Below are 22,219 nucleotides of genomic sequence, written 5' to 3'. Positions count from 1 at the left end.
GTGCATGTAATATTTACATCTGCCAATCTATTCTAAATTGTGCTTTACTTTATCTTTCCTTTGCTTAGTCTTATTACCTTCCTGCTTACATACTGGTTTGTGATGAAGGGCTGTGCTGTACAGTCAACCAATTTATGTTTTTGCACAAAAAACAGAAGGTTCTGACGTGGTTGGCAAATGTTTAAACTGTCAGCAAGGACAAAGAGCAATGTCTTTATAAACAACTGTCAGGGTCAGAGTCAAGGTTTAGACATCCCCTCCTCCGTGTTCAGTTAACTACATATATCACATGAAGGAGGAGGCAAAGCGGCCTTTAAATTCTGTATCTCCTGAACTTGTGTGAAAACCAAAAAATGTCAGTAACAGATGTATTTCGTGATGATGTAAGTTGTCCAGTGACTCAGACTTAATGTTTAGCCTGTCCACCTATCATCTCTGGCAGTTACATCACGAAAACAAACTCCAAACTGTGGCAGAATGTGGCGCGAAAGCATGATTATACACATTAGCTGTCATTTTTGTCGTCATCCCATTAACACCACAGGACAAAAATGCCAAGAATGCAACAAAAATATGTTGATGATAGGTACATGTTTGTTACGTATATGTTCAGCGGAGCTCTTCTTTTAACTGTGAAAAAGTACTGCGTGTAAACACCGATTAAACTGAGGGATATACTTAGCAGGGCTGGCCCCATCGTAGTAATTGCAGAGGGGAGAGGTCAGAAATGTTAATGCAGTGATGCAGTGCAATACCCGCATTAGAAAATATGACAAGAGGGGAAGAGATGATAGTATAGTTGTTTATTTTCACTAATGGACAGTGTACAGATATATGCTGTGCTGCACTAATAAAATCATCACTTGTTTTATAATAAATAAACACACAAATACAGACACGTACATGTAAGAGAGGGAGAGAAAGAGAGAAAGTCACAGCTTTCCAGAGAGAAAAGCCCTCTACTGGGACTGAACTTGTCCTCGTCTTAAAGGTCCAGTGTGTAGGATTTAGGGGAATATATATTGTCAGAGATGCAATATGTTTTCTTTAGAGTAAAATCAAGTTGTGTTTTTGTTACCTTAGAATGAGTTGTTTATATCTACATACGGAGCAGGTACTCATCTCTGGATATCACCATGTTGCTTTGCCATGTTTCTACAGAAGCCCAGATCAGACAAACTAAACACTGGCACAAGACAGGGCCATTCATGTTTTCCCGTTAGCCACCGTAGTTCGCAGCCCCTCTGCGGTGAGAGTGTTGGAAAAACACTGATTTTTTTTCTGTGAAACTGCTTTATTGGGTGTTTCACTGATTTAAATGACCGGGTCCTTTTGTTTTAAAGAGGAAGAGACCTCTGGAAATAACTTGGCTCTTGGTAAAAGCCTCCTGAATATCTGGATCTTAAGTTATAATAGTAAAAGGTGAGCAATTTTAAGTGCTATATCGTAGCCTCTCATCCAAGAGTTTGCCTTCAAGAAGCCTCTTGGATGAGAGGCGAAACATCCTCAAGAAACTCAAGCAAGTCCAGCTGGCTACGATATAGCTCTTAAGATTACCATGACCTGGATGACTGAGAATCTTCACTGACATAAAAGGTGAGCACACTTTCGCAGGTGTTAGGCTAGCTAGCGGCATTCAACATGCCAAACAGTGTCGGAGAAACACTGATTTGTAACATGAAACTGCTTAACTCAGTGTTTTTACCAGTTTTAAATTACTGGTCTGTTTGTGTTGGTTAGGAAGAGACTTCTGCGGATAATTTTGCTTGTGATAAAAACTTCCTGAACAATGAACACTGAAGGAATTCCAACCTGGAGAATTTTCAGCTGATTGCAATCTGCTAGATGCCACTAAATCCCCCTAAATCTAACACACTGTTCATTTCAACCAGAAGTACAAGAGATGTGGGAAGGCGTACTGAGCCAGTTGACCTCAGTAGAGGGCGGAGAAGAAAAAGAAGTGCAGATAGAGGAGCTGAGGGGAGTGCTGGGAGGAGATTCTGTTAATGAATAAAATGGGAGTAACATGGCTGTATGTAATGGTTATATTGGATGACAGTTTGCTGATGGTAATAGGATTTCTGAGCAGGGCAGGGAGTGAGAGAAAACATAGTTATGAAGCAGTTCTTTTCAGTCTTGGACACAGAGGACAGAGAGAACCACAGTGAAATTCTCTTAAATGGCTCTTTTTCCTCTCCAACATTATTAGGTCTACTCAGAAGGGACCGATTTCAGCTATGAGTCACTTTAAACTACTAAAAACATCAGTGACCGACCGTCAGAGGAGGCAGATATAAAAGAGGAAGCTTGATGGGAGACGAAGACACAAATCTCAGCACCTGAGAATCAATACCTGATATTCAACTTGACTTGCTGGTATAAATGTTTTTGTTGAAAATAAACAATAACAGGGACAAAACTGTAAAACACAGATATATTGATACAAGACTTCTCAGCAATGGATACAATTTGGATGAACCAGTTTTCAGCATCTCCAACCTGCAGGTGATTTAGGGACCCTTTGGACTGGGGCTTAAACTGGGTGCAGCAACTGCTGTTTGGTGTTTAAACTGTTGGATACAAATAAGTGTAGCTATATAGACACATATACATAACACGTAAACAATCAAAAGTAGAAAATGTATAAAGCAAAATAATATATTTATATATTTATACATTATGCATTAACAAATGCACTTGCATTGATGGAGGTAGATAGCAAAGATTCAGAGGTAAAAAGGCATATAGATGTCGCTGTGCTTTGGAGGAGAATAAGTACATAACGTGGCTGAAAAATCTGAAGTTAAATGCAAGAATTTCTGTGTGCTTATTAATAGTGTGTACAGTACAGAGTATGAGGTGAAAGGAAAAAGTGGCAGGATGCTGCTGATGTCCTTGAGTTACCCATCCAGTACTCTGGATCGGAGGGGTCTGGCTTGGCTGGCAGGGCTCTCCACAGTTAGCAGGAGGTGTCGAGGGAAATCTTGTCCCTGCATACGGATGTCTGGGGTTTGCATGTTGGCTCACACGAAGAGCACGGAGTAGGGAGGACACCGGCAGCCCTCAGAGGACGACTCTCGCACCCAGGAACCATGACAGCCCGGGACTGAAGCTGCTGCCCAGAAAGTTCTGGGGAAGATAAGGACCATGTCAGGCATGGAATAGTGTGTTTTAAATGTTTTTTGTATTTCTTTGTTTTGTTTTTAAAGTCCACTTTGTCTTTTATTTCAGTTCTTTCATTGGGTGGCATATGGTTTGGTTTGTAGAAATAATAAGACAGTCTAAGTGAAAATAGATGCAGATGTTTGTGGATTCAAAGGTCTGGACCCAGGCAATGCAGATGTTGCTTTGAGCCACAAAGTCTACACAAAGTGGCTTGAATGTTGCCAGAGCTTTCGGGGGGAAGCTCGGACAATTTTTAGTTTTTGTCCAGCCATTCTACAGATGGCTAAGCTACATTAAAAGCCACGCAGGCCCACTACCCTAAATTGAAAACTACCTGAGGTGTAATGGATGAACTTGTCCGTGGTTTTCTTTTGTCTGCTTGGTTTACCTGGTGCTCTGTAGGCCGTCGCCTCCACAGCGGTCTGACTTTGACATGGCATCGCTCTGACACTCTGCACAGACCAGCCTCTCTCTCACCAGCTGAGCACTCCACAGTTTAAGCTTACACGCTGCACTGGCCTGTTTCAACCGCAGGTACACACAGTAACTGTAAGCACAGGGTAAAGACAGAGAGAGAAAGTGTCACAAATGATTAACTCAGGTATACTTACATTTGATTTGTAAATCTGTAAAAAAATAAATAAATAAATAAAAATACAGGGGTCAAAAGGTCAAATCACACATTTCTGGACTCAGAACCCGATCCTAATCCTGACTAAACAAGGTGCTGCTCACACAGCCAAGGGCTCACTATCTAACTTTTTGTTCATTGGATTGAGCTTCAGACTGTTATCATTCCCTCGTATTAATGTGGTAGAAAGTGCGCCAAATGAAATGAGAAACATCTGTATGCCTCGACAAAATCAACATCAAAAGAAAAAGTCCATATTAATACAGAGACACAAGTCAGGTTTAAACTCTCTAAAAAGAGTTTTTCTCCTCCTCTCCTGAAGTAGTTAACAATGAAAAGCGATCCAACATGGCCTGATCTATGGGAGCCAAATGATCATCCACCTCAGCAAGCTGTGCTTGATCACGACTATAACCAGACAAAGGACAAATCAAACTTTCCCGATAAGAGATTTGTTCCATTTGAAGGTGATCCAGCAGTGTCACGGTCACCTGCAGTATCCTAATATCAACACAGCTCAGTCTGTGCACTGGAAACAATAATAAAGTCGTGTTTCTCTGATCACTGTGTTCTCTGGCAGGCACTTTGAACTTGTGCACTATTTATTTTGTCTCTGATTCAGTCAGCTGGGACAAAACACCATTCCCAGTGGGGTGGTTTGTCAAAGAAAACATGAAGCTGCATTTTTTTTTCAGAGTGGTTCTTGGAGATTTTGTCCAACAGTAACATTATAATTTAAAATCATGCAAATTTAGTCTGATAATTCTTGCATTTGAAGAACGCTTTGCAACAAGGCAAACAACGTGAAAAGAAGGAGTGAATAAGTAAGGCAGAGAGAGTGCAGAGAAGTGAAGAAGAAATTAACATTATCATTTATGCTTGATGGATTCCATCAGCAACTTTCATTAGCATATCTACCTTTGGGATTATTTACACATTTTGCAGAAATGACAAGTATAATGAGGTTTTAACACATTCAGCACATGTACACGCGCAACTGCTGAAGGGGGATTTCCTCACTTTTTTTCTCCCTTGATTGGGCTTGAACTTGTTCATGCTGCAAAACTTCAAATAATGCAAATCCCTCAAACCAACAACACAGGCGCTCTGTTAAAACACACGATACCTTTATGTCTTAACTCTTGAAAGTTATCAGCACAGGTCTGTGTTAAGCCTTTACAAATTCAAAGAACTACACAACAGCATCCTGGCAATTTTTAACCTAAACATCATCATGAAACATATTAACTCAGATAATTTCATATATATAACTAGAGATCCAAAGGCAACTACGGATCATGATTTCATGTCATTTTAACCCCTTGATTCCAGGGCAAATTGCCATGACAACACCAGGGACCCATCATCAAGCACACCAGATGTCTCTGTGAAATCATCCTACTGCATGGCTCACATTCATGAGTAATGTGCCTCCAATCCCCTGATGCTTCTTACTTCAGTCAAAACAAAGGTATCCGATGTCCATTTCAATCATTGTAAAAAGCTGTGGGCTGTCAGGAAACCAACAGCGATTTTATTCCCTGATTTCTGAGAACATCTGCAATCAGCTCAGATCAAAGATGATCTACGCAGGAAGGCTTTGCCTCTTACATGGATTATGGTTGCCTTATCGGTAAAAGTCAGCTCATGATGCAAACATTCAACGACAGCCTTCATGTTACACAGTCAAAGCAATTTCAAGGCTCTGCCTGCTATGGCAACCTTGGACATGATCTGTGTTCTCTAATCTTTTGGAGCACAAAGTTGATCTTACAGTGACCTTTGAAACTAAGTCAAAACTGTGAAAAAACTGATATGAACCTGAAGTCAAATCTAGCTGTATCTGAGATGTTGAAATGCAGCCTTGGAGCTGGAACAAAAGAGGTTCGTGCCATATAAAATGCTGGCAAAAAAAGCTGTTGGTTATCATAGTCATGTAAGAGCTGCTCTGGTAAGACCTGGTAAATTTCACACAAAACACAGATAGCATTTTTGATGCAATAGCCTACTCTTCACTTGCTATAAAGTCTCACTCTCTGTCCAGGACGTAGGATCATTCAGTGCTCCACACATTTCAGCTGTAATTACACCCTCTCTACATCGACTGCACATGAAAGCCAGCGCTACAGACAAAAACAAAATGGGCTGGGTGGGTCAGTAGTGAGCAGTCTGTGTGTTTGTTTGCAGTCTGATAATAGAGGCCTTACCTGGCCTTCTCCTCCTTCATCAGCATGTGTGGTCGCCTCCAAGGGTCCTTGAAGTTCCTCTTAAAGGAATCAGGCAGGATCTTTGCCACCTCTGCAGGTCAGGCGTGGGGATAAAAAGGTGGAAATGAAAAAGGAAGCACTCACGTCAGATAGGCTCTTGTTTCCAGAGGAGGGCATCTTTTTTAATTACAGGAAAGTCATCCCAATGACTCGATGTATCAGATGACTCAAAGTGGCATTATTTCTTTGGAAATCTTCTACTTATCTGTGTTCTGGAGTTTTATTACCAGGAAAATGATTCAACAGTAAAGAGCATAACTGAGGCGTTTGAAATAGTGCAGCTGGAGATAAGGCCTGTTTCTTACAGCAGAAGTGTTAGCAAGAGGTACCCCAGAGAATACTGAAGCACTAGATTAATATGTAACAGAGTTCAGAGCAGGAGAGCATACATGCATAAATGCACGGACACGGAATAAAAATGTCATAGCCTCACCTTTTGCGGTGCTGCATATGGCATTGTTTCCAAAGCATCCTCGACGCTGTTTGAGGTCAGGACAGGGCGTGCCTCCGTTTCTAGGGGGAACGGACACTTGGCGACTCCTCTCTGTGCTGCCAACTCCACATGGAGATGTGCACGATGACCAGGGACCCCACGATCCCACCACACAGTCAATGGCTGCTGGGGAAGCAGGGAGACAGAGAGATCAGCTGAGGGTTTTAGATTACCTTTAAATCTAAAGATGGGGAAAAGATCATAAAATATGAACAAGAAATATATAAAGAAAGAGCCTCTTGGAGTTTAAGGTTTCTTCAGGTTTTCCCAGAGTTACGTACAGAGAAGGTAAAATACATTTTGGGGAAGTGAGATGAGTTTCCTGTCCAGTGGCACCCCAAAGGGGGGTCCAGGGGGTCCACTAAGAAAGAATTATTTCTCTTTCGCCATTGAACTCTTCAGCAGAAACATTTCGTGATGGTTTGTGTTTTTGTTCGCTGGCTCACGGTAAATATGCTTTGTTCTTTCAACACTTTGTTGTGTTGTTAATGTGCTAACTGGCTAATTACTATCTTGAATCTGTCTTGTCGGCCTTTAGGTTTCCCTTTTTTAATGACAAATACGGTCTACTGCTCTCTGCTGGTATGGAGAGCTATTTCTTCTCACGCATGTGAAGACCGACATGCTGGTCAGCTGTCATCTTTGCGATGTGTTCTGAAGTTTTGGACTTGAGGTGACGCAACAGTCTACATTTGTTGCCGCTAGTTCTTTGATGTTGGTTTGGTGCGTCTTGTCCTTTAGGTCCAATTTTGGTGAGGAGAAAGCCTGCATGGTGATTTTCAAGAGGTACCTTGAATTCTCACTTCAAAATTTCTGAATGAAAATGGGTTCTATGAGTACCCACGGTTCTTCCCTTAATTTGAGAAGGCTTGTTCCCTGTAAATGTTTTGTTGCTTATAATCAATGTTCTCCTTTAAGTAAAAACAGTATATTTATCCTTTTAAGAATAAGAACTACCGGCCTATTTGAAGAGCAAAAAATCGACTAATATAACACATTGAAACAGGAGTGCTGTGGAACTCAAGCTATTAACTATATTGGTATGCACATCAGATAATTAATGATATTAACTGTAAAATAAGAAACTAAAGTATATCAGTATGCAATTCTGTAACTGTCATATTGACATGTTTTCAACTAGCCTATGCACTTAAACAGTATAATCAAATCCAATACTGAATATGTGCTCCTCTCTACGGTTCACAGTGGCCCTTTCTGGCCACCACTATTGAAAATTTCGGGGGGAAGATTTAAATGTACTAAAGCAGAAGAGAAAGGTTTTTTTTTTTTTTTGTGAGACTCAGAGGAACTCTCGCCAGCTGTCAGCAAATGGTCTAATTCTGAAAAATGAATTGATCTTTACCCCAGGGGTAGTTGTAAACTTTCCCCTAATCGTTGCTGTCATGCCTAACTGCACGGCTGAAAGTGTGAGCTGCAACACACACCCGAATATAGAGTTGCATAATATTTCACTGGGCACTTACTCAGGTAGGTGGGTGGCAAACGAGTGACTGGGTCATTACCATCTGCTAATGTCAGATCAGCCAAACCCCAGACTCAGGAAGTCTGTGACCCAGGTCACATGTGTGGGGCCATTTAAATAAGGGGCTAATTTTGCATCCTGTTCTCTCTGGTTTCCCTCTACACCACCACACACAAATACACACACACACACACACACACACACACACACACACACACACACACACAGCAGCAGCAGCAGCAGCAATCAGGCTTCCCGTTCAGTAGGCCGATTTAGCCAATTACATCAGGCTAAGAGGAAGCTGTATTAGTTAGATGGCTGCTCTGATCAAAGCCAAGAGTCTCCAGCAGTAATCAGGCTTTGTCCAACACAGAGATTTAATTGCAGCAGACATTTAACAGCCTTGTTTTAGGGAGGAAGTGCCCACTCCATAAACATACAAACACATAAACAGAGAGGCACTCAAATTGATAAATGCCAACATTTATGTTTACACCAGAATACTTTATTGAAAAAGCCTGATGTTGGTGTGGAGCTTCTGTGTAGACAATAAAAGTTTAACACAATGAGAGCAGGTGCACACAGCTTGAAGCTCTTAGATGTTCTTGGTGAAATTACAGGGAGGCAGAGGATAAATATACCATAACTGAATCTAATCCTCCCTCGCCATCTAATCTACCTCGCTCTGTCTTTATAATACTCGCTCGCCCCCACAGTACAATGCTGCAAGTGAATAAGTATGTGTGTGTGAACAGGAGAAAGAGAGAGGGAGAGCTTTCAAGGTGCCGCCTGTTTGGTTCATTCCCATGGTCCTGTTGGGGTTTTGGAGGGGGGGCGGCTGTCTCAGTGACACAGCCGATCCACAAAGCCACTGTGGAATCTCTGCATTCCTGCACATTAGTGCTGCCCACCTGACACTCGCCTTTCCCAGATCACCACATACACATATACATACACACACATCGAAAACAATTTCTGTCAGATCAACCCACCCACTTGGGCCTGTTCCACCCTCAGTCATCACCCCTAAAACACACAGACATACACATTACCCCTGTGCAGACTTGTAAAGTGACATAAGCTTTCCTGAAAGGCTACTGATGGGCGTGATCGAATCAGACACCACAACCATATCAGCTTTCTAGCCTCCTCCACCTCGTCTTATCCTTACTCCTCGCCTTTCCTTCCCTCTTCTACATCCTCTGACGTTCACAGGGGCGCTTTTTAAGCTGTTTTTCTTTCTCATAGTGGGAAAAACACGAGAAATCAGGGCAGATGAGGTCTTTGCTGCAGAGGGAGTGCAATGAAACCTATAGGGTCAGTGAGTTCTTGCACTCGAGGGGAAACAGGGCTATGATCCCCACACACACACACACACACACACACACACACACATACACACTAACAGGACTGAGGCCCAGTCTGGAAGTCTCAGCCTGTTGGCCCCAAGCCACCAGAGGTCAGAAGGCAATTACCTAACTGTGGTGGTCCCCCCGCTCTGTTTGTGGTACCACCAGTGCGACAGTCCCACCACCCACATGATAACCCTGCTGACAGCTTGACACAGCCTGACCCACACAGAGCTTACAGCCGCTGTTGTCCCCTGTCCCCATTGTTGACGAGAAAGTCCCCAGTTGGAAAGTATGCCACCACCTCTGACCTCTGACCCCAATACAGGAAACAACTGGTACTGATAAGCTTTTGTCCTTTCGATCAGCTGGTATTTTTTACAAAGTGTTTTCAAACACAAACCATGTCTTTTTTCTGTTACTGACTTTAGACATGTATTCTCTAACCTTTTGCAGCACAAGGTTAATTAGACCTCGAGTTGTCTTGCTTTGGTCCGAATCAGGGACTAATTTTGTCACAAAGTTATAAAATTGCCTAGAGTTGGTTCGTGTTCTCACGGCAGCATTTACAAGCGGACCAGACAAAATGCCTTGAGCGAGAAAGCTGCTCTTGATTGGTCAGAATTTCCATGCGGGAAAAATCCAGGAAGTAAACAAAACATTGAAGAAGAGTACACTTGCAAGATGAATGTGACACTTTCTAATGTCACAGTGGAGGGACAACTACGCAGGTTGATTTTAGCGCTGCTCATCGTGGACTATATTGCTGTCATTGTTCATTTTAGTCAAACCATACAGTTTGAAAACGAGGTATGACTGCAACTAGAAAACAATGTTTTGATGCATTGGATGTGCTGAATGTGCATATTAAGGCAGTACAGGAGGAGGTGCACATTAATAATCCTCCAGGACTGTAACATGCTCATGTTTAACCCAAACAATGTGTCATGTGACTGCAGTTGGTTCAGATCCAGGTCGGAACACGTTCTCACCACAAACGAACCGCACCAGAGTTCATTTGTAACCAGACTGAGACCACTTCTTCATAAAATTCTTGGTCTGGTTGTTTTGGTGCGCACCTGAGTGTGATTGCTGTGTTCACACCTGCCCAAACGAACCGCAGTTAGGGGGCAAACGAATTTGAGTTTGACTGAACCAAACCAAACAGGGCAGGTGTGAAAACACCCTTAGTTTTTGTTATTTAAAGGAACAGTCAAGATTAGGGGGATTTAGTGGCAGTACAGATTTCACAGTTCCACATTAAAAATTCAGTGTTTCTCCTACGCTGTTTGGCATGTCACAGATGCCTGCTAACCCAGCACCTGCTAATGTGTGTTCACCTTTTTACTCTTTTTACTAACCAGACATTCAGGAGGTTTTTACCAGGGGCCAAATTATCCACAGAGGTGATTTAAACCATTAAAAACACTGAACAAAGCTGTTTTAAAATCTGTCTCCAATGCTGTCGCTGAGAGAGGCTGCTAACTGCGGTGGCTGATGCAAAAATGCAAATAGCCCCATTGTTTGGTTTGTCCATTCTGGGCTACTGTAGAACAACATGGTGGACAAGAATCGGCTCCCTATGTAGCTATAAACAGCTCATTCTGAGGTAATGAAAACACAACAATTCTTATTTTTATGTGATTATCCACTAAAGAAAACATACTTATTATGTTATACTCTATTTCTGCCAATATATATACCCCTAAATCAGACACATTGGACCTTTAATATAGAAGATTTTTGTATTTTTTTCCCTCTGAGCTTGCTAAAAAAAAATTCAGTTCAAGTTTTGAAAAATATTGAGCGTAATATGGGTTTGTTTTGAAGAAGTTTACAGCACTATGGCTAATTTTCCAGGCAGAGCTTCACACAAATGCCACTAAATGAACCAAACCCCTGAATGTGTATCCAACATCAGCACTTTTATCTCCTGACTTGTCAGCCAATCTCCAGTCACACTTGTTACAGTGAGATAATGGCGTATTGACATTCCTTTGCTTTCTCTTTCACTCTCCCTGAATTCTGCTTCCATTTTAGGGTTTCACAACAAAAGACTTATCAGACCTGCCCGCCCAATTTGCTTTATCTTCTTCTCCCTTTATCACTTTGTCTCGCACTCTGCCTTGTTCTTTCTCCCCATCTGTCTCCTTTTTTTCACTCTCCCACCCCCTCTCTTCTCCCTCCGTCTCCTCTCTGATGGGACCCAGATGTCCAGCTGCTCTAGAGGACCGCCGCACCTCAAAATCCCCACAGCCAACATCCCTCCTGTGTACAGAGCTGGGCTTTGGTCCCATCAGACAAGCCTTATAATGTTTGGCAACACAAGGGAGAAGCCTGTTAAAAGGGGTGAAGGACACGGGACTGAGCCCTAATAACAGGTTTGCACATAAATGTTTCCTGTAGACATCTTGAAAAGAGGAGCCAAGCCAAGCGACTAATTAAAAGGATTCATTACAAACACAGCTGAGACAGATTTTCTGTTAAAATTGAACACACTAAGACACGTTTGCACTTCATGGCCTCCCAGAATTTGATCATAGCATAATAATATTAACTAAAGATATGATACACAAATAACAGTTATCACTTTTGAATATTGACTCTAGCTCCTCACAAAAATAAAACACAACCAAAAACAAAGAAAGAAATAAAGATAGACATAAAACAGAAAATGTGATATTCTTGTCAGTGAAAGCTCACCTGCTTACCTTTAAAAACACCATCCAAAAATGTAATGTGAACTTTTCTTCACAGTTGTGGCAACAGGTGAGGAATGAAAGAAGCAACAAAAGTGGAATGTGGAAACCTGCACAGCGATACCGCCTCGGTTTCCATAAAAAAACTACTTGAAAGACAAAGAAAACTATATACAACCATTCTGGATTTGAGTTTAACTAATGAACAACTCGTTAGAAGAAGACTGTTCCTCAATTGCAATGTTAAGGTGAGTAACATTTTATGGTGAGCATGCTAAGATGCTCACCATAACAATGCTTACATACTGATAATAATCAGGTATACTTACTATGAGGACCTATTTATTTTACCATGTTAGCGTGCTAGCATTTTTGAGTTAAACATAAAACACAACTGAGACTGACCTGATTATTAAATGGTAAAATGGACTGCACTTATATAGCGCTTTTCTAGTCCTCTGACTTCTCAAAGCACTTTTACACTACAGGTCACATTCATCCATTCACACACACATTCACACACTGGCAGCCGAGGCTACCATACATGGTGCCACCTGCTATTCAGTCACCATTCACACACACTCACACACTGATGGAATAGCCATTGGAAGCAATTTGGGGTTCAATATCTTGCCCAAGGATACTTCAACATGCGGACTAGAGGAGCCGGGGATCGAGCCACTGATCTTCTGAGTGGTGGATGACCCACTCTACCCTCTGAGCTACAGCTGCCACAGCGATGGAAATTGCCCTTAAAGTGTTGGTTCGCCCAAATGTAAAACAAAACATTTTACAGTGGAAAAAAAAAAAATCAGGGCTCACCAAGGACATGAATGGATGTAAAACATTTTACGCAAATCCATTGAATGGGAAATTTAACTTAAACCAAACAAATGACAAACTCATGGTGGGATCACCAAAGTCAGTAAGATTCATCCTCTGGGGATCAGAATCTATATAATCTGTTAATTAATCAATCTTATTAATCTCTTATCTTGCCATGCAGATAGTTTTTGGTTTAAATTGTCTAGGATATCCATTTTTTTTACCACAGACGGAAAGCAATGTAAAGGGACTTAAATGTCTTCATGGATATTTCACAGACCTGCGGTGAAAAGTTTTTCTTGCAACAACTTTTAATGAAAAAATAGTTCCCATTAAAAGTGTTGACACCTTCCAAGTTCAAGACAGAATACTGATGTTTTCTGGTCATGAAGAGGCCAGATGAAGACCATCAAGTTCACAATCAGGAGCATCTATCAGTGCGTGCAATATGTGAAACTGGGCGGGACGCTGTTTGTCCCAAAAACTACAACAGCTGGCTCATCTCAGCCAAGCTGGGTAAGAACACTCACTACTTACAGAAGTTAGAAGAAGAAGGTGGGGGAAGCAAAGAAGAAAAATTAGGAGTGAACGTATGAAAACATCATGGCATGACAGCATACCATTCCCTAGGGGAAAAGAAAGAGAAGCAGAAGTGCCTGCAGGAGGAACAGATGAATGATGAGGGAAGCTCTGGTGCATCTGAGGCTACAATATGTCTTCCTGCTGAAGTGAGAACTACCAGACACCACAGCAGGAGAGGAGAGGAGCTGCCCCTTCCATCCTCCTGTGGGCAGGTTTCATCTCTAAGGAGGAATGAGCAGTTAGAGACTTACTGTGGGGAGGATGTGGAAATAACCAAAAGGTACTCCTACAAGAGGAGAAAACTCCCCCATGGGAAATATAAATTAATTTAAGTTGCCTCCTCCTCTTCTGTTCTATACAGTAATATCCTTGATTTCTGTTAACAACCCCTTGTGCCCTGTGGTAATCACATAATGAGGTGAAGAACGTGAAAGTATATCCAGCAAAAAATGTCTTCATATGCCTTATATTGTGGAGGAGGCCACAACTGAGGCAGCATTAAGTTTTGATGTACTGAATCCTCTGTCAGTCCAGATATAGGCATCTTCTCTTTCATCTTCCATGTTGCATTTCTTTCGTACCTTTTAAATAAAGTTTGACACCAAAGGGAAGGGGATGTTACACGAGAAATTGTGTCACCTTGCTGTATTAGGGCTACACGATATGAGAAAAATATACTCTGAATGGGCCGAGGCAGCGTACGCTTTCAAAGACTTCTTCTCTCAGTTATATTTTCAGCTCTTTATCCAGGAGATTTACCAGAAAAGCGAACATCCCCACTCTATCTTCCTGTGATTTGGAAACATTAAGAGTCCTCAGATTATTTTGGCGATGGCGATACTCAAGTTGATCAGCACAGTCCATTGCAAGCTGTCGTTTAATTTCATGCTCTCTTATGCGGTGTTGATGAGCCCCTTGTCCAACCACCTGCTCGTGCATATCGCTCACTAGCATTTCAGTTTTTTATCCAGAGCGTCCACTCAATTAACCACCGATGATAATGGATGACATGACACAGATGACCGTGTGTTGGTTGCTGCTTGGAGATTTAAAAGTTTGTCTAACTTACTTTCCAAGTCATCAAACCTAGCATTTGCTGCGGCTGGCGTGTCCGCCTGGGTTGCCACCTGTGATCTTGTAACATTAGGCATTGCAGAAGCCTTCAGTGTCCGTCTTTCTTGACTTGTTGTAGGTCCAGCTCAAAGATTAAACATTCCCTTTTAATTTTTTATTTTTAAATAAGTTACATTTCTAAATTTTTCACTTATTTGACCATTGCACACCACGCTGCGAGGGGACTCAACCTCTCACGCTGCGCATGCTCCAAAAAAAGAAAAAGATACGATATGCAATAACATCATAACTTGACTAAGGCTTGCACAGTGCCTGTTCGTGCCACATTTTCTCTCCTGTATCCAAAATATTGCCAAACAGCTGGCATGCTGTTTTTTTAGCCACCAGTTCCTCTCTGGCATTCACACTTTTGTCTGCACCCATCTTGTCACAATTTCATGCTTCAACCATGCAGGGCAGTAAACAGCACTAACCTCACTCGCACGCACGCAGATTCTGAGCAATCAGATGATGCCTAACAGTGAGGGCTTACAATGATGATAAAAAAAAATTACATAATGTGCTGCCCTACATTTTGTCTATCACCTCCTCAACCTCAAGAACTACTTAAATTAACTTGTGGATCTAAAACTAAGCTCGACTATACAACTCCATAACTTTATTTAGGAACCAGTTTAGGTGGGTTGTTCTGCTGAAATGTTTATGTTTCCAGAAATGCAATCACATTTTAAAACCTCAACCTCCCCAAAAACACACTAGCTATCGACCTGTTCTGCCAGTCCGCTGCAGCAAGAGTTGCCAGACCACAAGAGGTGAATCCAGGACTGACTGCACATCACTTAAACTTGTTTTACATAGTTGTAGGGAGGATCTCTGTTTTTCCTTTAAACATTCCACATCGACTTGTTTTACATTAATAATTCTAAGCTCTCAAGTGCAGAGGAACATCCCCCAAACTGTTTACAACCAACACATATTCCTGCCAAAGAAAAACATTTGAACGACATCTCTGGAGAGAACCATCTAAACTCTAAAGAGCTTTAAGTGTTTGTGTCCAAGTGTTGCAAACAGTCTGCCAGTTTTTTTTCTGTCTCTCCCCTGATGTCACCCACTCCAAGCTCTTCGCTCGGCCACAGCTGACACGGCTAAATTACAGACTGTGACAGACAGTACACAGACAGACTCCTTGATGCGTTACAGAGCTGCAGGATCAGGATCAGATAAAGTCCGAGTGCAATGTGGGTGAGGGCGCTTTGATGGAAGCGAGCCAAGCCACATGATGCATGTTGTGTTTTAACTGTAAGATGCTCAGGTTGCAGGGGGAGGAAGCCAAGGTGGTTTTCACTGCATCACTCAGTGCTCAGTGAGCCATACAGCATGTACAGGTCATGGCCAAGGTGATTTGTTTTCATGTTCAGATTTAAACAAATTAAAGACTGTAAAAACATTTAAAACACACACTCCCAAATTTACAGCTGTAAGAATAAATCAGTCCAATTTGCAGATGACTGTTAGGCTTGTCGCACATCCTGGTTTATAGATATCCTGCAGAGTGACCACATTCATCAGGGAAACATTGTCCAACCTGTAACACCTGCATCACACCACCGTGTGACTTTTTTTTCTGTACGATATCACATCAGGATTGACCTGTCAGAGGGACACATGAGGTCCACAGCGATGAAAAAAAATCCTCATCTGACACGTGAGTGAACCGGTGCACATGGCGGCCGTAAGCTGACCTCTGAGGGAACCAGCTGCTGTTAAACAGTGCAGTGATGACTCAACACTGACTTGAGGTGCTTTCCTGTGCTCTTTCTGTTAAGTTTCAATTTGGCAGACATGTGGGATGGATCAAGTGATGCCTGGACTCCACTCAGCTGGCTGTTGGGTGATAAATACTGTCTCTACATAACTCTTTGACTGATTGGTGGATCAAAAACATAAATTGTGATTTGAGCGGGCAATATTTCTTCCTATGTGTGGTAAGATGTATTTGCTGATACCAATGCATCTGCTGTTTGCAACATTGCAGTGTATTCATTTTTACTGACCTACTCACTGCAAGAAACACTGCAAGTTTTAGCAGATTTTGCGGTTTAGAAGTTACATTTAATTTTACATTACAGTCAAACATGTCTACCAGTTAACATACTGCTGTTGAAATTGTAGATTGATTACAAGAGTCTGCAGAGTGTGACCATCTGACAATATCAGACATGATGTTTACTGAGATTGATCACCACTCAAGCAAGTTTAAAGACTTCAAATTCAAGTTAACTTTTTTTATGCAGCCCCAAATCGTAGGTGTAGATTTTGGGATGATGCAGGGGACATGTCTCCCTTAATATTTAAAACATGAAAGTAGTACAGGACTTTTGTTTTTGAGAAAATTTAAGACATTTACTCAATAAATTGATGCAGAAAAGGTACAAACTGGTGCATAAATGTTCACCGGAATGGAGGAAATTATGAGTTTGATGCTCAAAATTTCCTTGCAGAGGACCCAAAATCCCCCAAATGTTGAAACAAAACCCTCACATTCGACATACAGATTGAGTTTTACTGAAATTCTATCAAATTTTAACCAGATTAAGGGATCCTCAACTTGTAAAAAAAAAACATTAAAACATCAATTACCTACACCTATTTGCTTTGCAAAAGGCCTGTTGTAATGTAAAGTTTGTAAATATTTAAGTAAGTTGACTGAAATGTGCAAAACACATGTATGTCTCTTTGAAATTGACTGCACGCTGCAGTGATTAACAGGTGGTTCAGCTATCTTTGACATAAACAGGAGGTCTAATAAAGTGTATTACAGCCTCCATGACAGTACCTTTGTACACACTTTTAAGTGACTGACTCAAGTCTGTCTGAGGCAGCCTATTCACATCACAGCACAGATACAACACTCAAACCAAAGCTCCCTGTGTATACACTGATTTTGCTTAAATAGAGGGACCCCTGCAGCATTTGAAGTGCTCTTTGACTCCATAGGACCGACCGTGCAGGTGCTTGTTAGTGTGCACTTAAGACGAGGGTCACACACTGAGTGTATCTGTGCACAGATAATCACTCCTCGTACACTTGAGCTGTTTCAACACACTGTACAGAGAGACCTGCCTCAGTTACTGGTCTGAGTGTTTTCTCTCTGTCACATCTCAGACACGGCTCTACTGTATTCCTGACCATCTTTGGCAGTCTGTTCCCATGATGTCCATTCCCTCATTTGTCCATATATAGCAGCAGCCAGGTTGATGAGGGAAGAGGTTAGCCTCATTCACATTTTAAGGATTTTGTAAACAATTAACCTCTCTGTCATGATTCAAAGTGCAGCTTGTTCTTCCTTTGTTGAGGAGAAAATTACCCTGCTGATTTGTGACTTTGTTATGATCACTCCACTTTCCAACCACTTTATGTCCAGGTTTTAAGGGCCAGGGGTCAACCCTACAAACTTAAAAACACACACATGCAACCTGCTTTTGAAAACACCATGAAGACAGGACATACCCCTCTTACAAATGGTCACTTAAAACAAACAGCCATAGTGGGCGCACTGGAGACAGCTATGTGTAGTATGTCTCACTGTCTCCATGTCACCTCAATGCCAGTCATCTCTGGCTCAAACTGGACAACAATGAACAACAGGCATCACTAGACAGGACACATATGAAATCTACTATCTGTACAGTATAGGTGTTAATATTCCCCAAACCTTTCCTAAAAGGCAGAACTTGAGGATAAAACAAGCAACTCACCAGATATTTGGCACACACGCTGGTAGTCCTCGCAGCAGTCTCCGGTTTTCTGACAGTAGGTATCACAGTAGCACACAGTTTTTCTCTTGCTGTACTCAAAACACTCGTTGTTCCGGCCGGTGCAGCAGTTTGGGCTCTCTCTCTCCCTGCAGCCCGCTTCGACCCGTGGAACAATTTGCCCGCAGAAAAACGCTAAGTATCCACAAACGACAAAACCGAGACGCGCTGCGCTCCATCCGTGCGCTCCCATGACGGAAGGTTTTCTGGATCCACTTGCTCCACACTCAGACGCGCACACACTCTGGTGGTGTGTGCTTCACTTTGGGTGGTGCTTAAAGCTGAGTTTTGTTACACTGGTGGAAATTACTATTTAAAATCCAAATCCGAGATACGTTCGGCATTGACACCTTGACGCGAACAAGTGATGTGTAAAAGTGGAGCCTGTGTGCGCACCAGCTCTCCTCTATCAGTGTGCCGGACACCGCCCCTCACAGCTACTGTTGGTTATTAGGAAAGACGTACAGTACCAGCCTACCTCCCTCTCGGTGCCTCTCTCTTGCGCACTCGGTTGCGCAATTTGTTGCTCGACAAATGACTGGTATTACTGAACGTGTTATTTTTCTCTCAAAGTGTGTTGGACCACCTCTGCTGCTGGGATACACGTGAGATGCAAATCGGAAAAGTTCAGTTGAGGGGAAAACACTGAAAAATAAGCTCTGATATTTACAGTGCTTTGCACCGCTGCACCAAAACTGCAACCATAAACACTTCAAGGAATCAAAAACACAGTTTCACACGAGTGAAAAGATATCTGTGAAAAGTGCCTAAAACCATTTACATATATTTTAGCTTCCAATCAGAAAATCAAATTCAGCACCACGGACAGCGGCGCAGCCACTTTATATCAAAATCAGTATATAAAAGAGAAGTTTACATGAAGATAAGATTCAGCCAACAGCTGCTGCGGTGAGAGACGAGGTCCTTTTTTGGGCTGCAGAAACAAAATGATCCTCCACTCATCCCGTGGAGCTAAGAGCATCCACCCTTTGGAGCAAAAGACTGGAGAACAATAACATTACTCACCCTTCACTGGTTCTGAGTGAATGGAGGCTGTCGGGGAGAAACTGAGCAGTGGGGAAACTGTAAAAGGGCATCAGGACGAGGAAGACACAAGAGAACCGCCCTTAGTATCAGCTGAAGGGAAATGCTTCAAATCCACTAATTCAGTTAAAGTAGCAATGTTACAGGTCAGTAGGAAAATACTAGATTACAAATACTGTACATGTACTGACTGTATTTTATAAGCAAATATTAGTTAATACAGTTATAGTTAGTATATCCTCCTGAGACCCTGTGTCTTCATATCAGGACATCACATTTTGGGTTTACTTGACCTTATACTTCATTCTACCTAACTCAGACCTGTTGTCCTCGTCCGTGGACACTTTTTTGTACCATCTAATGGTAGTAACAATACACTAATCCATGTAAAAACAAGATGGCAGTCATCTCTGCCACGTCAGTCTGCAGCTGATCCTGACACAAAAGTGAACAAGGTCCAAAACCTGATCAGATTTTAAGGTTGAAACTTGTTTATTTATTGTCAAAAACCTTTGTAGTTTGATAGGGCAACAAATTTGACCAATTTTAGCAACAAGCTGAGACTCAAATGACCTCAAAAGACCCAAATGTCCTTCAGTATAAGGATAAGTAGGCCTCATTGCTGTTCAGGGGCCCGCTGGTTATTCAGACTTTAAAGCTACAGTTCACCCCCAAATTAGAAATACATATTTGTCCTCTTACCTGTCGTGCTCTTTATCAGTCTAGTTTGTTTTTTTGTGTGTGTGAGTTGCCAAGTGTTGGAGATAATGACAGTAGAGATGTCTGCCTTCACTCAAATATAATGTAACTAGAAGACACTCTTCTTGTGATGCCCAAAGTGCCGTTTTTCAAATACATTTTAAAAACTTAATAGCAATGTCTCTTTCCAGAAATCATGACCCGGTTACTCAAGATTATCCACAGATGTTGTTGTGAGCAGTTTGATGTAGGAACTACTTTCTTTCTACCAAACTAAACTCCTAAACTGTATCATCACGCAGAAGGAAGCATGCATCTACTGCTAGCTCACCTAGCAACACTGAGCTAGCTAACAGCTCAGCTGAGAAGGACGCCATTAATGCCTACATCTCATGCTGTCACAAGCACCAGCCTCTCCCCCAAGTGCCACCTGTCCTTTTACTGTAACATATGAGCTCACTGTGGCATGCTGAACCATAGTCTGCAAAGTAACTCACACCAGCCATGATAAAGCGATAATGGGATATAACATCTAAAATGTCTAAATCTAAAGTATAGGCTACAAAATGAAATGCATGTTTCGTTTTTCTACTTTTTTTACTTGTGAAATAGTGGAGAATTTCGCCTCTACAGGGCTCTAAAAGTCCTGCACATCAGAGCTAAGCTTATATAGTCTGTGAAGTGAGGTCATAGGGGGTCAGAAGCCAAAACAGTTGGGAACCACTGATAAAGTGTTTTCATCTGTAAAATGCAGTGGCGCAAATGTTTGTACTTTATTAAATGTGCTTTGTTCATTTCCACCTCTAAGTATTTATAATATTTGTGGTGTATATGTTGGAGAAAATAAAGGTAGTGGAGCTATTAAGCAACTTCTGAACTCCTCTCAGAAAACAGTGAAACTCAACTTTTCATCTCTGGAGTTCAAAGTTGATGTCGAGGCCTGATCTGTGATCTGCTAATATCTGTGAAAATGATGAAAGATTTTGAGGCAATTTTGGCCCAATCCTGTCTCCAGCAGCAGAGAGGAGAGGAGGATGCAGAGGAGGAGGAGGAGGAGGGCGTGATGATGTTAGGATGAAGGGAGGTTGTTAGATTCTTTGACCCTTCTCATAAAGCCCTATTGTACAGATATGAAGCGAGAGGAGTTCTCTCTCATCACCTGTGTGTGTGTGTGTGTGTGTGTGTGTGTGTGTGTGTGTGTGTGTGTGTGTGTGTGTGTGTGTGTCAGAGCAGTAGGGAGGGGGAGATTCACAGATGTGTTTGAGGATCTGGCGACAGCTCCACCTACTGTTTAAGATGAACTTTTTGTAATATTCATACTGGTTTAAATAAACAATTTGATTGTATCTCCCATCTTTGCTGAGCAACAGTTTTGTGTGAAAAGAATTAAAGGCCTGTCCCATGTAGACACCTGTCCCAAATATAGGCCTGTTGATAATAGCCCGGGCTATTAATTGAAGTTTTACGGTATATAAAATTCAATATAAAGCAAATATTTTAAAAAATAGATAACAGTTTGGTGCAAAGAATGAAAAACTAGCTAACACCAAGGTGCAAATAAGGTGTGATGTACACACCAGTAATTTATCTATCTGATTCTGAAATGCTATTCTGCACAGTGAGTACTTTTTACTGTTAATACTTCATATAGATTTTGATGCTAATACTTTTTTTTTTTCTCAAGATAATTTTGAATGCTTGACTTTTACTTTTCTACACTGGTATTTTTATTTGAGTAAAAGATCTGAGCACTTTTCAGCACATGTTCCTCACTTCCTCATTCAGACCAAATTGTCCACTACATGCTGTCCTCACCCCCATCTTCTGCAGAAAGCTGTGCATTCCTTCTCACAACAAACACTGGGGTACCGGGGATTGTGTGTGTGTGTCTGTGTGTGTGTGTGTGTGTGTGTGTGTGTCTGTCTGTCTGTCTGTGAGAGAGAGAGAGTGATGGATAGTTGAACCACCCTATGTGAGCATCAGCCAAAACTGGAACAATGAGTTCCCTGTTCGATTCCTCCCCTACCTGCCCCCTATGGTTTGTCCCAACGTGATCTGTTGTGACCAAAAGGGCAGAACAACAGACAAATGAG

The 22,219-nt window shown here is 41.8% G+C and overlaps 1 protein-coding gene across 2 annotated transcripts; it reads right to left on the bottom strand.

Annotated features, from left to right (window-relative positions):
* Positions 1-797: 797 nt before the first annotated feature.
* Positions 798-19,290, bottom strand: si:dkey-178e17.3 (somatomedin-B and thrombospondin type-1 domain-containing protein). Of its 2 annotated transcripts, none has more exons than XM_050050810.1 (5): positions 18,327-19,290; positions 6,497-6,679; positions 6,004-6,094; positions 3,554-3,712; positions 798-3,129 (listed from the first exon to the last, which is right to left on the bottom strand). In XM_050050810.1, the coding sequence occupies exons 1-5, from the start codon at positions 18,574-18,576 to the stop codon at positions 3,024-3,026; spliced, it is 789 nt and encodes a 262-aa protein (XP_049906767.1). In that variant the 5' UTR covers positions 18,577-19,290; the 3' UTR covers positions 798-3,023. The 2 variants fall into 2 exon arrangements, with proteins under 2 accessions (XP_049906767.1, XP_049906766.1); XM_050050809.1 differs by having other exon boundaries at positions 6,497-6,682; positions 18,327-19,287.
* Between the last annotated feature and the right edge of the window lie 2,929 nt (positions 19,291-22,219).

Source organism: Epinephelus moara, chromosome 8, assembly GCF_006386435.1.
Source record: "Epinephelus moara isolate mb chromosome 8, YSFRI_EMoa_1.0, whole genome shotgun sequence".
NCBI classification, from domain to species: Eukaryota; Metazoa; Chordata; class Actinopteri; order Perciformes; family Serranidae; genus Epinephelus; species Epinephelus moara.
Note: the sequence above shows the minus strand (reverse complement) of the source record. Positions and strands in the feature narration are given on the sequence as shown.

Coding starts and splice junctions, on each gene's coding strand:
- si:dkey-178e17.3 (XM_050050809.1), bottom strand. CDS start 18,576: ATGGGAGCGCACGGATGGAGCGCAGCGCGTCTCGGTTTTGTCGTTTGT. Junction 6,683..18,326: donor GCGTGTGTGCCAAATATCTG/GTGAGTTGCTTG, acceptor CTGCTTCCCCAG/CAGCCATTGACTGTGTGGTG. Junction 3,713..6,003: donor ATGAAGGAGGAGAAGGCCAG/GTAAGGCCTCTA, acceptor CTGTGCTTACAG/TTACTGTGTGTACCTGCGGT.